This window comes from Carcharodon carcharias, chromosome 2 (assembly GCF_017639515.1).
Source record: "Carcharodon carcharias isolate sCarCar2 chromosome 2, sCarCar2.pri, whole genome shotgun sequence".
Taxonomy (NCBI): Eukaryota; Metazoa; Chordata; class Chondrichthyes; order Lamniformes; family Lamnidae; genus Carcharodon; species Carcharodon carcharias.
In genome coordinates this window covers 117,256,322-117,272,244 of record NC_054468.1, presented here as the reverse complement: position 1 = coordinate 117,272,244, position 15,923 = coordinate 117,256,322, and the positions used below count along the sequence as shown (strand labels likewise).

Sequence of the window (15,923 nt, the reverse complement as noted above, 5' to 3'; positions counted from 1 at the left end):
CCACTAATTAACATTTAGGAGTTACGATCTTTGAACTCCCACAATGTTATTTTCTGGTTTCTCCCTAAGGAATGATCTTATTTTTAGTTTGTTTTATTCTTTCATGGTATGTGGACATCCCCAGCTGGGCCAGCATTTTTTGCCCATCTCTAATTGCCCTCGAAAAGGTTGTGTTGAGCCGGCTTCTTGAACCGCTGCAGCTCATGTGCGGCAGGATTTTACCCCCAGTCGGGGGCGCAATTGAAGTGCGGACGCGCACAGGCGTGCCTCTGATCAGTGCCCCCGATTGGGGGTGTGGCGCCATTTTACGTGGCGGGCCTTAATTGGCCCGCCCAGCTTGACGTCCGCATGGAAGCACTGTGCGCTCCCTGTGCGGCAAGGGGGGGGTGGGGCGGCAGGGGGGTCCCTAAACCTGGAAGTGCGCTCTTTCACACATGCGCATGAAAGAGCGCACTCATCTCCCTGAGGCTAAGTGCTGCCTCGGGGAGATCAGCTCTACAGTAAAAAATATTAAAAATAGAGAAAAAAAAATCCCTGACATGTCCCCTCATGTGACACTGTCACGAGTTGTGACATGTCCATAACTTTTTGAAAAACTTTAATTAAATTCTTAAAAACCTACATGAAACCTCATCCTGCCCTTGGATGAGGTTTCATGCTTTTTCTAATTCCTGCCTGGGCTTCTGGCCTGCCCGCCAACCTTAAGGTTACATAGGCAGGTCCATTAGTTAGTTTAATTACTCTGTCAATGGCCTCAATTGGCCATTGACAGGTCGACGGGTGCACAGCTGATTTTGCTGAGCCCCTGTCTACCTGAAAATTTAAATGGGGCACAGTGACGTCGGGAGTTCTGCCTGACGTCACCGCGCATCATTTTACGCGTTGGTGATCCTGCCCCTCGCTCGCTGACCGGAAAATCCTGCCCTTGGTGCCCACAGAGCTGTTAGGAAGGGAGTTCCAGGATTTTGACCCAGTGACAGTGAAGGAACAGTTCCAAGTCAGGATGGTGTGTGACTTGGATGGGGGAATTGGCAGGTGGTGGTGTTCCTATGTATTTGTTGCCATTGTCCTTCTAGGTGATAGAGGTCATGGGATTGGAATGTGCTGTCGAAGGAGCTTTGGTGAGTTGTTGCAGTGCATCTTGTAAATAGTGCATACTGCTGCCACTGTGCATCGGTGATGGAGGGAGTGAATGTTTAAGCTGGTAGATGGGGTTCCAATCAAGCGCGCTGCTTTATCCTGGATGGTGTCAAGCTTCTCAAATGTTGTTGGAACTGCACTCATCCAGGAAAGTGGGGAATTTTCCATCACACTCCTGACTTGTGCCTTGTAGATGGTGGACAGGTTTTGGAGAGTCAGGGGGTGAGTTACTCATCTCTGAATTCCCGGCATAGACCTGCTTTGGTAACCACAGTATTTATATGGATGGTCCAGCTCAGTTTCTGGTCTTTGTTAATACCTAGGATGTTGATTGGGGATTCAGTGGTGGTAATGCCACTGAATGTCATGGGGAGATGGTTATGTTCTCTTCTGTTGGAGATGGTCATTGCCTGGACTTGTGTGGCATGAATGTTACTTACCACTTTAGAGCCCAAGCCTGAATGTTGCTCAGGTTTTGCTGCATATGGACACTGACTGCTTCAGTGTTTGAGGAGTCACAAATGATGTTGAGCAATGTGGAATCATCAGCGCATATCCCCATTTCTGACCTTATGATGGAGGGGAGGTCATTGATGAAGCAGCTGAAGATGTTTGGGCCTAGGGCACTACCCTGAGGAACTCCTGCAGTGATGACCTGGGGCTGAGATGATTGACCTCCAACAACCATGACTATCTTCCTTTCTGCTAGCTCTGACTGCAACTGGTGGAGAGTTTTCCTCCTGATTTCCATTGACCAGTTTTGCTAGGGCTTCAAGATGCCTTTCAAATGATGCCTTGATTTCAAGGGCAATCACTCTCACCTCACCTCTTACGTTTGTGACACATGCACAGGTAAAAGAATTTGGAGAGCAGAGTAAGGTTATTTTGATAGTCAAGAATAGTTAGAGTCGTGTATTGGAATAATTAAAAGAACTACTGCTAAGCAACATATACATTCTTTTAAAATTGAAATTATAGGTGCTGATTGGGAGAGTTCTGATGACATTGTGCATCTTCAGAATAAAGGGAGTAAGCAAATATCCATTCATACACTAAAATGTTGGCTTGCATGCTGATAATTATATTACCTTTTTGAATGAATCATATTGTCCGCAGCACCGAAAGAAACCATTCAGTCTTCGCGCCCATGCCAGATCTTTGAAAGAGCTATCTAATCAATCCCACTTCCCTGCTCTTTCCCCATAGCCTTGTAAATGTTTTTAAAGTAAACAACAAAAGAACCAAAGGCAACATGAAGAAAATCTTTATTTTCTGCAGCGAGTGGTTAGGATTTGGAATGCACTGCCTCAGAGTGTGGTGGAGGAAGATTCAATTGTGGCTTTCAAAAGTAAATTGGATAATTGTTTTTATTCAGATAATGTGCAGGGCTACAAGGAAAAAGTGGGTGAGTGGGACTAGCTTTTATGGAGAGCTGGCACGGACAGAACAGGCTGATTGGCCTCCTTCTGTGCTGTAACTATTCTGTAATTCTCTTAAGTATTAATCCAATTCCTTTTTGCATGTTACTGTTGAATCTGCTCACAACACCCTTTCAGGCAGCATGTTCCAGATTATAACACCTTGCTGCATTTAAAAAAAAACCTGAATTCTCCACTGGTTCTTAAATTTGTGTTCTCTGATTACTGACCTTTCTGCCAGTGGCGACCGTTTTTCCTTATTTACTAAAACCCTTTCGTAATTCTAAACATTTCTATTAAACCTCTTTCTCTGCTTTAAGAAGGACAGCCACAGATTCTCTAATCTCTCCACATGACTGAAGTCGTTCATCCTTGGTATAATCCTAGCAAGTCTCTTCTGCATCCACTCCAGGCCCTTGATGTGCTAAACAGTGATGCTTGAAATTGATGCAGTATTCTAGCTCCGGTCTAACCAGTGGTTTACACCAGTTTAGCATTTGGAAGTTTTCATGTCGACCACCACCATTTGGATGGATGAGTGGGCAAAATATTTTGGGTGTGTTTGACCACATGGCAGCTCCTGGTGTTGCCGTCTTCCAGACCACGGATGGCCATTTTAGATGGTATGCCACATTCTTGGTAACATTTCCTTTTTCTACACAGAATGACTCATTTCTGTTCAACACCTTACCTCCTAGACCGGTGGAGAACAACTGTCTGGAGTGCGTCTTCAGTTGGAGATTTTGGAACCTCCTTTGTATGTTTTATTTAAAGGGGTGCAGAAGTCACAATAATGTTCAACTGACTAAATGTACACTCCATGTATTCCATAATAACCTAAAAATCTTTTAATTTATAAATATTGACAGATTTGGGTGTGATTTAACAATAAAAAAAGAGAAACCTAATTTCTTAGGGTGGTGAAGTCTCATTATCCCTCCTTCTTTTGTATATTACCACTAAATTCTGAAGTCCTTGTTGGTGAAAGGATTATCTACAATGAGAACAGAGTTTCTGGGCTTTAATCCAGCAGAGGGTGCTGTAGATATAATTTTAAAATTGTGATGTTCACTACTTACAGCAACAAGTTCATAAATTGCGTGAAATGATTGATCCAATATTTTAAATGGAAAAGATTTAGGACCACTAGCAGGAGAGGCTTTTATGTAAGAGTGTAAAGGCTGTGGATTGCACGACTGGAGTTAACAATTGAAGCAGATGGCGTTCCAACATTGAAGGATAGCTTTAGATGGGTCTTTGAAGAAGAGGGGAATAACATAATATGGAAAAAGAATGAAACCATGGGATTAAGACAATCACTCAACTGGAGGATAAAAGCCAACAATGACTGGTTGTGACAAATAGCCTTGTTTCATTTTGTATTTTGACTGATGAAAGGAATGACCATTCTTTTCTCCAGCAGAGGTGACTAAACACACCCTTAGTTAAAAACACACATTAGGCTTGAACTTGGATCTTCCCAAAAAGCTAGTTTTTAAAGAATATCATTTATCCACTGGGAACACATAACATGTAACTGAGAATAATTTAAAAATTGGCCAATATGCTTACTTTAGATCTACCCGTCAGAATTTGGAAAGAAAAAGATGAAAGAAGAGGAATTGTGTGGACCTGTAGAGTTGCTAGACAAAAATTTACCAGAAGATGCTGATGAAGACACTGAAGAACAAAGGTAATTATCATTTGGTGGACTCCACTTCTCGCTCCTCCTTTAAGAAGCTCCTTTAAATCTACCACTTTGACTAATCTTTTGGTCACCTGCCATAATTGTTATGCTCCTGATAGCCAGTTGGTGAATGAAGAATCCAAAGCCAATTTTTACTTGGGATAGATTTATTCGGAGTGAAACATGACAGGAATATATCTCCTGACTCCTCTCAACTCTTTTGTCAGTAAATATCTCTTTATATGTGTTCTAGTAGCTATCCAATCAATGCCCTTCCACCTTCAATACTTACCTTCAATTGATACAGTTAACACCAGTGCTTGATGAGGTGTCGCATCAACGGTTACTACACAAAATAAGGGCTCATGGTGTCGGGGATAACATATTACCATGGATAGAGGATTGGTTAGCTAACAGAAAGCTGAGAGTAGGGATAAATGGATAATTTATGGGCTGGCAAGCTGTAACCTGTGGAGTGCCACAGGGATCAGTGCTGGGGCCACAGTTATTTACAATCTATATAAATGGCTTGGATGAAGGGACTGAATGTATGATTGCTAAATTTGATGATGACACAAAAATAGGTAGGAGACTAAATTGTGAGGAGGACACGGAATCTACAAAGGGATTTAGATAGATTAAGTGAGTAGGCAAAACATTGGCAGATGGCATATAATCAGAGAATCACAGAATTGTTGCAGCACAGAAGGAAGCCATTTGGCCCATCGTGTATGCACCAGCTCTCCAAATAAGCAATTTACTTTGTGCCATTCTCTTGCCTTCCTCCCCGTAACCCTGCATATTCTTCCTTTTCACATAACAGTCTAATTCTTATGCAAAGTTACCTGGAAAAACTCAGCAGGTCTGGCAGCATCGGCGGAGAAGAAAAGAGTTGACGTTTTGAGTCCTCATGACCCTTCAACAGAACTGAAGTTTCTGGAACAATTTTGTTGAAGGGTCACGAGGACTCGAAACGTCAACTCTTCTTCGCCACCGATGCTGCCGGACCTGCTGAGTTTTTCCAGGTAATTCTGTTTTTGTTTTGGATTTCCAGCATCCGCAGTTTTTTTGTTTTTAATTCTTATGCAAGTTCAACATGACCGCCTTGCTCTTGTACTCCGTGCCCTATAAGTCTCGGACACTGTATGCTTTTTTTAACTGCACTCTCCACCTGTCCTGCCACCTTCAATGACTTATGCACATATACACCCAGGTCCCTCTGCTCCTACACCCCCCTTAGAGTTATATCCTCTATATTGTCTCTCCATGTTCTTCCTACCAAAAACAAACATTTCACATTTCTCTGCATTGAACTTCATCTGCCAACTGTCTGCCCACTCCACCAACTTCTCTATGATCTTTTGAAGTTCTACACTATCCTTCTCACAGTTCACAATGCTTCCAAGTTTCATATCATCCACAGATTTTGAAATTGTTACCTGTATACCAAGCTCTAAATAATAAATGTATATCAGGAAAAGCAAGGGTCCCAACACTGACTCCTGGGGAACTCCATGGCAAACCTTCCTCCAGCCCAGAGAACATCCATTAACCATTACTTCTCTGCCAATTTACTTCTCTGCCAATTTCATATCCATGTTGCTACTTTCCCTGTTATTCGATGAGCTGTAACTTTGCTCACAAGTCTGTTGTGTGGCACTGTATCAAATGCCTTCTGGAAGTCCATGTACACCACATCAACAACACTGCCCTCATCCAACTTTGCTGTCACCGCTTCAAAAAACTCCGGCAAGTTAATTAAATATGATTTTCCCTGAAGAAATCTGTGCTGGTTTTCCTTAATTAACTTGCATTTGTCCAGTGACTCCTAATTTTGTCTGGAATTATTTTTTCTAGAAATCTCCCCGCCACCAAAGTTAAAATGACTGACCTGTAGTTGATGGGCTTATTTTTACACCCTTTTTTGACAAGGGTGTAACAATTGCAATTCTCCAGTCCTTTGGCACCACCCCTGAGGCTAAGGAAGACTGAAAAATTATGGCCAGTGCCTCTGCAATTTCCACTCTCACTTCCCTCAGTATCTTTGGATGCATCTCATCCAATCTTGGTGGGTTATCAACTTTTAAGTACAGGCAGCCTATCCAATACCACCTCTTTATCAATTTTAAAGCAAAACCCTTTCTGTGTCTGAATTACCTCCTCTCTCACCATGGCCTGGATAGATCTTCTTCCTTGGAAAAGACAGATGCAAAGTATTCATTTAATACCTCAGCTTTGCCTTCTGGTTGTATGCATAAATCTCAGTTTTGGTCCCTAATCAGCCTCCTGGTCACTCCTCCTTTTACCACCCTTTTACTTTTTATATAATGTGGGAAAATGTGAACTTGTCCATTTTGACAGGAAGAGTAGAGAAGCAGTATATTGTTTAAATGGTAAAAGATTGCAAAACTCTGCAGAGGAATCTGGATGCCCTGGTACATATGAACATATGAATTAGGAGCAGGAGTAGGCCACTCAGCTCCTTGAGTCTGCACCACTATTCAATGAGACATTAAGATCATGGCTGATCTGAATGGAACCTCAATCCCACATTTCTGCCTATCCCCGATAACCTTTCACCCACTTGTTAATCAAGAATCTATCTAGCTCTGCCTTAAAAATATTCAAATACTCTGCTTGCACTGCCTTTCCAGGAAGAGAGTTTCAAAGACTCACAACCCTCCAGAGAAAAATTTCTCCTCATCTCTGTCTTAAATGAGCAACCCCTTATTTTTAAACATTGACCCTTAGTTCTAGAATCTCCCACAAGAGGAAGCATCCTCTCCACATCCACTCTGTTAGGACCCCTCAGGATCTTAAAGGTTTCAATTAGGACGCCTCTTACTCTTCTAAATTCCGATGGATACAAGCCTAACATGTCCAGCCTTTCCATAAGACAACCTGCCCATTCCTGGTATTAGTCTAGTAAACCTTCTCTGAATTGCTTCTAATGCATTAATGTCTTTAAATAAGGAGATCAGTACTGTACACAATACTGCAGATATGATCTCGCCAAGGTCCTGTGCAATTGAAGCATAACCCCCTTTTGTAATCAATTCCCCTCACAAATGATAACATTCTATTAGCTTTCCTAATTACCAGCTTACTAACCTTTTGTGATTTATGCACCTTTTATGATTTAGGACACCCAGATCCCTCTGAATCTCAGAGCACTGCAATCTCTCACCATTTAGGTAATCTTTTTTATTTTTTCTGCCAAAATGAACAATTTCACATTTGCCCACATTATACTCCATTAGCCAGATCTTTGCCCGCTCACTTAACCTATCTCTGTCACTTTGTAACCTCTTAATGTCCTCCTCACAATTTACTTTCCTACCTATCTTTGTGTTGCCAAATTTAGCAACCATTCCTTCGGTCCCTTCATCCAAGTCATTTATATAAATTGTAAAAAGTTGAATCACAAAAAGTTAGCATGCAGGTACAGCAGTGATTAGGAAGGCAAATGGCATATTGGCATTTATTGCAAGGGGAATGGAATATAAAAGTGGGGAGGTTTTGCTACAATTGTGTAGGATATTAGTGAGGCCGCATCTGGAGTACTGTGTACAGTTTTGCTGCTCTTACTTGAGGGAACATATAATAACATTCGAACTCATTCAGAGAAGGTTCACTCGACTAATTCCTGGGTTGGAGAGATTATTTTGTGAGGAAAGGTTGAATTGTTTGGGCCTGTAACTGTTGGATTTTAGAGAACGAGAAGTGATCTTATTGAAATAGATAAGACCCTGAGGGAAGTTAACAGGTTGGATGCTGAGAGGATGTTTATCCTGGTAGGAGACACTAGAATTAGGGGACACATTTTTAACATTAAGGGGTCTCCCACTTAAGACAGAGATGAGGAGGTTTTTTTTTCCTAAGGGTCATCAGTTGTGAAATTTTCCTCACCAGAAAGCATTGGAGGCCAGATCATTGAATATATTCAAGGCAGAGTTAGATAGATTCTTGCTTGACAAGGGCATCAAGGATTATGGAGGCACCCGGGTTGGGGGGGTACACAGGAAAATGGAGTTGAGACCACAATCAGATCAGCCATGATCTTATCAAATGGCAGGGCAGGCTGGAGGGGTCGAATGGCCTACTCCTGTTCCTAAATTGTATGTTCTTATGTCATATCTCCTTATGTGGCTCAGTGTCAACTTGTCTTTTTGAAAACAATCCGTTGGATGTTTTTGTACAATATATAAATGCTCATTGTTGTAATATTTATATTAAATAACTGCCCAAGACTAGATGGTTGATTTACCAGTCATAATATCAAGTTTGCCAATTCCCTCGTATGCATAATTCCCTATTTGCGACTAAAAAAAATTCTTGGAACGGTGAATGTACAAAAGTGGATCTAAAAAGTTATAAAAACAAAAAACTGCGGATGCAGGAAATCCAAAACAAAAACAGAATTACCTGGAAAAACTCAGCAGGTCTGGCAGCATCGGCGGAGAAGAAAAGAGTTGACGTCTCGAAAGGTTCATGAGGACTCGAAACGTCAACTCTTTTCTTCTCCGCCGATGCTGCCAGACCTGCTGAGTTTTTCCAGGTAATTCTGTTTTTGTTTTGGATCTAAAAAGTGTTTGTCCAAAAATCCAAATTGCACTCAATGTCCATCAGGGGGCAGACCAGCACATAGCAATTATTTCCCAGTCTTCTTGCAGGATATTTTTCTCCCGTGTGTCCTTTAGTATTTAATTATTTATTTGTACTTGTTACATCACCCAAGAGGATAATCAGACAGCCGGTATCAAGATGAGTTGGCTAACACTGAAATTGCCTGTAGCAACATTCCCTCTAATATATTCCTTTTCTCACTGGTTCCTTGGACATAGGCTGAATGGAAACTCATCATGGGTTCTAAGACACAAGTCTGTCATGTCAACCGATACTCAAGTATGTCAACAGATACTTTGTGAAGAAAATTGGCTTCTTAAAGTAATTTCAATTTATGCATGTGTTTTGGCAATAAGCAATATTAACATGCACCTGACCATCAGAGATACTTTAAATACAAAGAATTACAAGTGATACTGATCATTTTATTCAATTGCTTTAATAGAGTGTTGTTATAAAAGGAGACATGCTGTCCAAGCTTATCATCAAGCCAATTAGGACTGATGCATGAATATCAAATTTCGAAGTAGTGGGTGGTGATGGCATGATTGAGTAGTTAAGAGTTCAAAGGTCTCTAAACTTAGCAACTGAGGGAGTTAACATGCTAAATCATCCCAGGATTCCTGCAATCTTTACCAGTGTTAATTCAGCACCCTTACCATTTTTCCTTTTGTAAAATCACCAATATCAGAAGCATGTTTATCTGTCAACAGTGGTGACGACACAGGGCAGAAGAAAAGGATTTTAGCTTTTTGAAATTGTTTGATTATTGTGTGTAGTCCTATTAGTGAGATGACTCTGTCAGCATATTACATCTTGTTCCCAAAAATCCTATTGGGCAGCGTGTAATACCCTTAGGCTAAATAAATTGCATGTTGCAGTTGTACTGCAGGTACCTGTAAAAGTGATATCTGTCTTTGGAGCTACTGATGCCAAGCTATACAACAATATATGCCATCAGTACACTGTCTTATAGCAGAGGTCTTTGTGAGCATACTGAAATACAGGTTCACGAAGGCTCCTCCTCCTTTGGGGGAGATGATGGTGCAGTGGTAATGTAACTGACCTAGTAATTCAGAGGCCCAGGCTAATGCTCTGGGGAAATGGGTGCAAATCCCACCACGGCAGCTGGTGGAATTTAAATTCAATGAATAAAAATCTGGAGTTGAAAGCTAGTCTCAGTAATGGTGACCATCAGAGATACTTTAAATACAAAGAATTACAAGTGATATTGATCATTGCTTTAATAGAGTGTTGCTGTAAAAGGAGACATGCTGTCCAAGCTTATCATCAAGTCCATTAGGACAGATGTAAGAATGCCAAATTTCGAAGTAGTGGGTGCTGATGGCATGATTGAGTAGTTAAGAGTTCAAAGGTTTCTAAACTTAGCAACTGAGGGAGTTGACATGCTGAAATTATCAAACCGATCTGGTTTTCCCACCCTTACTTGGTCTGGCCTAGGTGACTGCAGATTCTAAGTAATGTGGCTGACTCTTAACTACCCTCTGAAATGGCCTATAAGCCACTCAGATCAAGGGTAGTTAGGGATGGGCAACAAGCGCTGGCCTTACCAGCGACACCCACATCACATGAACGAATAAATAAAAATAACAACCTTCCAAACCTGCGACCTCTCCCACGACAAGGACAAGGGCAGCAGATACATGGGAACGCCACCACCTGCAAGTTCCCCTCCAAGACACACACTATCCTGACTTGGCAATATATCGTCATTCCTCCATTGTCACTGGGTCAAAATCCTGGAACTCCCTTCCTGACAGCACTGAGGGTGTACCTAACCACATGAACTGCTGCGGTTCAAGAAGGCAGCTTACGTTTTCATCATATTCTCGAGGGCAATAGAAATGGGCAGCAAATGCTGGTCTAACCAGTGACACCCAAGTTACGTGCAAGAATAAAAAGGTTGACAAAATCTCAGTTCAGTGTGTAGTATTGGTGGGTTGCATAAGTAGTGAAACTGAGGGACTTGGTAGTGAGAGCAGACAAATCTTTGAGTAGGAGATAAAACAAAAGCATACAGGACCCTAGATTTTATAAATAGGAGCATTGAGTACAAAACCAAAGAAATAATGCAGAACCTATTCAAGTCATCGGTTAGGCATTTAGACTATTTCTGCCCTGTTTTAGGTCTATCACTTTTGGAAAGATGTCAAGTACATGAACAAGGTGCAGAAGAGACTGATCCCCGATGAGAACCAGGGACAAGAAGTTTTAATTATAAATACGAAAACTGGGGAGTTTTACACTGAAACAAAGAAGGGTTAAGAGGAGATCTGCTAGTGCTCAAAATTATCAGTGGTTTTAACAAAGTCAATAAGAAAGAAGCTATTCCAGCATGTTAATAACTAGAGGTATAAATTTAAGATTATCACCAAATGTATGGTGGGAGAGGTAAGGTTATTTTTTAATGCAGAGAGCTACTAAGGCTATAGAACTTCGTACCAGAAACATAGGTGGAAGCAGAATTCAAAATGGTTTTTCAAAGGGAAGAGGATAAATATTTATTTGAAATCAGAAAGGACAGGTAAGGGCCAGGTGGACAGCTCTTTCATAAAGCTAAAGTGTAAAATTCCATTCATTAATTGCTCTGCTGACATTTTTTTAACATTTAAAAACCCAGAAGATAACTTTTAAAATGTTGGCTTTGCAATAGTAGTTATACTGAGAGAATTGGGAATCATTTTGCAGTGATGCACATTTAGGACATTTAAATGCACATTTTACAATGAGTATTTTGGGTTTCTTTTTAACCAGCTTTGCTTTTCTTCATAGAGTTATCAGGGAAAAAGTGCGAGAGCACCAATTCAAACGGCTGAAGTATTACTATGCAGTGGTGGACTGTGATTCTCCTGAAACTGCGAATAAGCTTTATGAAGAATGTGATGGGATGGAGTTTGAGAGCAGCTGTTCTTTTCTGGATCTCAGGTGAAGTAAAGATGTTGAATTTCTATTTCTTTGGCTTGCAAACAGCAAAACATAATCGTGTGAGTGAACCTGTAAGGGTCAGCCAGCAACTTCTAGTTGGCATTGGTAAATAAATACTGTGGGGCAGCAGGGCTGTACTGAACAAATGGAGACCATTTAGCAGGAACCAGATAACCAGCAGCTCTAAAAATGACTGGGAATTTAGAATGCAGTGCAAATCTACACTCCTCCAATTTGGAGTGAGTGCTGATTTTCCCCGGTGGCAGTCTGGCCCAGTTGACCTGAAATCAAATTTGACCTAATATTAGACATAACATGGAATTTACTTGGCAACACATCACTTATTCCCTTCAATTTGGAGAGAGAGTTGATTCTTGGGCAATAATCGGCCAGTTTTATGAGTAATTACAGTATTCACCTCCATCTCAATCCATATTCCCATGCCACACGTATGAAGACCTTCGTGACATTGGTTCTACATTTGCTTTACACTTTTTTTTATATTCATTCATTCATGGGATCTGGGCCAGCATTTATTGCCCATCCCTAATTGCCCCTTGAGAAGGTGATGGCAAGATGCCTTCTTGAACTGCTGCAGTCCAAGTGGTGTAGTTACACCCACAGGGCTGTTAGTCACTGGACACAATGTGATCTGACTTGATCGGCTGCACAATACTGTTTGAGCATGGTTTCCTTTGACAAATGCTGTGCTGTTTGGGTTAATATAGTTCATTTTTCTATCAGATTGCTGCTCTGTAGTGTGGACACATGGAGCTTTAAGTCTGCTCAAGACATGCAGCCTGTTCTGTATTTGACCACCTTTAATTTCAGTCGTTCTTTCGGTTTTGCATTTTCTGCTTCTGTTTGCTGCCTATGTGAACTGATGGCTTGTGCTGAGGTACAATTCACAAGCAACAGTTGCCCTTTATTAGGTTCCCTGGTGGCCATTCTTTTGTGTTGAGCCTAGACAGTGTTGGTGGGCCACTAGATAGTAAATCTTTTACTTGTGGATATGGATCTAATTTGCAATAATGAATGAGCGCGAGTGTGTGTGAAGTGCACAAAACAGTGACGACAGTTGCTCCTCGCTCTTCACTTCAGCTGTCCCATGTCAATTAATTAAAGCTCTATTTGGACAGATGTTAATGCAATTTTTAACAGATGTTCGTGCACCAACTTGTATTATTGTTACTGAAATAATGGTAGCAATGTTAGTTATAATTGAATTGTCTGTCGCACTTTCCTTTGCCATTTTAACCCATTAACGTGAAGTGAGTTTACTTAATTGTAGATATTTTTTGAGTAACAGCTTATTGTTTCTTGGTAGCTAAATAACATATTCTAATTATATTGCGACAGTTAGTGTTGTCAGCAAGGAATGGAAGATTTATGTGTGTGAAAGAGGTTTGTTTGGGTTTGTATTATTACCCAGGTTTATCCCAGATGAACTAACATTTGAAGATGAGCCAAAGGATGTTGCTGCAGATGTGGATTTGGCAGCATACAAACCAAAATATTTCACATCAACAGCACTCGGCACATCAAAGGTAATTAAAAGCATTTGCGTGTAATCTTATAAACAACACAGGTCATCTTATAAACAACACAGGTCATGTGTTTATATTCAGTGTATCGTCCATTTCATAAACTGTGAACTTGGAATTTATAAAAATCAAATTAGATCAGTTTGAAGTAATAAATAAAGTCTCTATGGTAACAGTTAAGACTCAATGTAATTTTTGCTTTCCACATTCCTACATGCATCAATTTAAACAAGTTTTTGAAGAAAACATCTTGGACTCAGAAAATTGCATAACATAGTCCAGATGAAAAAATGGAGCGTGCAACTGGGCAGATTTCATGCAGCTTTTATCATTTTGATATGCCAAAACAAAATTGTTTTTCTTTAGAAATGGAGTTGGTAATGATGCGTCTGAAGGATTTAACTTGTGTCTCATTTTTAAAATAATTTTCTGGCACAGAATTATTAATGCTTTTATTTGTTTGTTACCTATAAATCACCCAGCTATTCACAATGTGGATTTATATATGCATTAGCTGGAGTTAGAGGCGAATCAATATATGATAATTACCTAAGTATGGAATGTAATTATTCGTTCTGGATAAATCACATGATGTATTAGACCCTACTTATTCATGCTAACATCCTATATATGAAACGTAGTTACAAATGGAAACAGTTATTTAGTCCAACCAGTCTGTATCGGCATTTACCCTCTTTATCAGCAAAGGAATCACATTTGCCCACCCTGTTTTCATATCACCACAATTTCTTTTCCTTCAGCCACATATTAAATCTAATCTTGAGTGTAGAAATCGTTTGTGTCAACTTCTAACCCTAGAATTGAATTCTATAGTCTCACAACTTGTTGTATAAAGTTTCCCATGCCCTTTGCGCTAAGTCACTTCTATTTAATCTTGTGTCTACAGCCCCCTCTTCTTCACTCCTCAACTACTGGAGACGATATGTTTCTATCCAACATGTCCTATGCTTTCATTTTTAAAATCTTCCATGCCAGCCTGTGTTCTATGTTGCTGTAACAAAAAAGATCTAGTTTTTAAGTCTGTCTTTGTATTTGTATTCCCTCGTTCCTGGTTCATCCCTACTGAATCTGCAATGAACCTTCCTAATAAATCAAGTACAGGGACTTGAGGTGATACACTTTGGAGGGAGTAATTTAACAGGGAAGTGTTCAATGAACGGCATGACACTAGGAAGTTCTGAGGAACAAAGGGACCTTGGTGTGTGTGCCCATAAATCTCTGAAGGCAGAGGGGCATGTTAGTGGGGTGAAAAAGGCATACGGGACACTTGCCTTTATCAATCAATGCAGACTCGATGGGCCTCTTCTGCACTGTGTGATTCTGTGACTCACCAGGATTAACATAAAATAACAAGACTGAAGAAAATGATGACACCAAAGAGTGACAGATCCCCATCCCAGGGTTTTAAAGGAAGTAGGTGAGAGTATTGTAACTTTATCTATAATCTTGCAAAGTTCTCTCGATTCGGGAACTGTTATGACATGGCAGGTGTTGTCTGCCAGGCGGATCAAATCCACAAGGGAAACTTGATCACGCGGTCACAACTGTTTTGCAATTTGTATTTTATTTCAAGATGCATGTCCTGAATTCAGAAGTAATAAGACTATCACTACTTCAGAGGTTTTTAGAAAACCAAATTAAACATTTATTAACAAAAGAAAAGATTTCAAGCGCATACAAAGGTCTACAAATTACTACTGTAATAACTCTTAAAACACCTAATTAATCTGGCTTCCAGTTACACTCCCGTTAAGGCAACAGTAAAAACAAATATATTTAAACAGACTCAGGTAAAGCCACACAATACTGTGGACAGTCGAATTCAAAGCGAGTTTTCTCCACTTCAATTCCTGTACACAGCAACTTGATGCACGGAGGCTGGAGGCTTTTCACACTTGTGTTAACTCTTAGAATGCCTTCTCCTCTTATGCATTGCCTCATCTCCTTTATACATGTTTCTCCTTTTTAATGCAAATTCCATTATTCCCGTATGTTTTTGCAACTTTACTTTTCTCATAATATAAATTTTTCATGGTACTAATTTTACAATAACGTTTAGCAAAAATAAACACTGTTTAGCTTAGCTTCTTCTGGCTAGGCGTAACATCTTACCAGCTCTTTGAAATTTAAACTACTTTGGTTTATCTAAAAATGCAAATCTTCCTTACACCTCACATTCTAAAACTTCAGCCATATTTAAGTATTTAGCATTTCAAATCGAGCTTCCTTTTTGATGACTCAAAAACCTCCAGACCAGTTGTCTCCAATTCATTTAAATCCGCCCCCCCCGCCACACACACAAAGAAACTAATCCAAACCCCCACTATTAACATGCTTTTACAATACATCACAATATTATGAAAATTATTATATTTTCATGAATGGAACCATTCCTTTAGATTAGAAATTTGCGCTTGTCACTTTACTATTTAAAAAAAGGTGAGGGGGGAAAACCAGGGAATTATAGACAAACTAGCCTAACATCTATTGTCAGGAAATTACTAGAGGCTGTAATTAAGGACAGAGTCACTGAACATCTTG

The 15,923-nt window shown here is 40.2% G+C and overlaps 1 protein-coding gene across 3 annotated transcripts in view; it reads left to right on the top strand.

The window, feature by feature from the left end:
• The window catches only part of esf1 (ESF1, nucleolar pre-rRNA processing protein, homolog (S. cerevisiae)), a 64,590-nt gene that overhangs the window by 9,533 nt on the left and 39,134 nt on the right, over nt 1–15,923 (top strand). For all 3 annotated transcript variants that reach the window (XM_041212191.1, XM_041212200.1, XM_041212185.1), the window contains 3 exons: nt 4,136–4,251; nt 11,665–11,817; nt 13,250–13,364. In XM_041212191.1, coding sequence (XP_041068125.1) covers nt 4,136–4,251; nt 11,665–11,817; nt 13,250–13,364 — 384 coding nt within the window. The remainder of the gene's footprint in view (nt 1–4,135; nt 4,252–11,664; nt 11,818–13,249; nt 13,365–15,923) is intronic.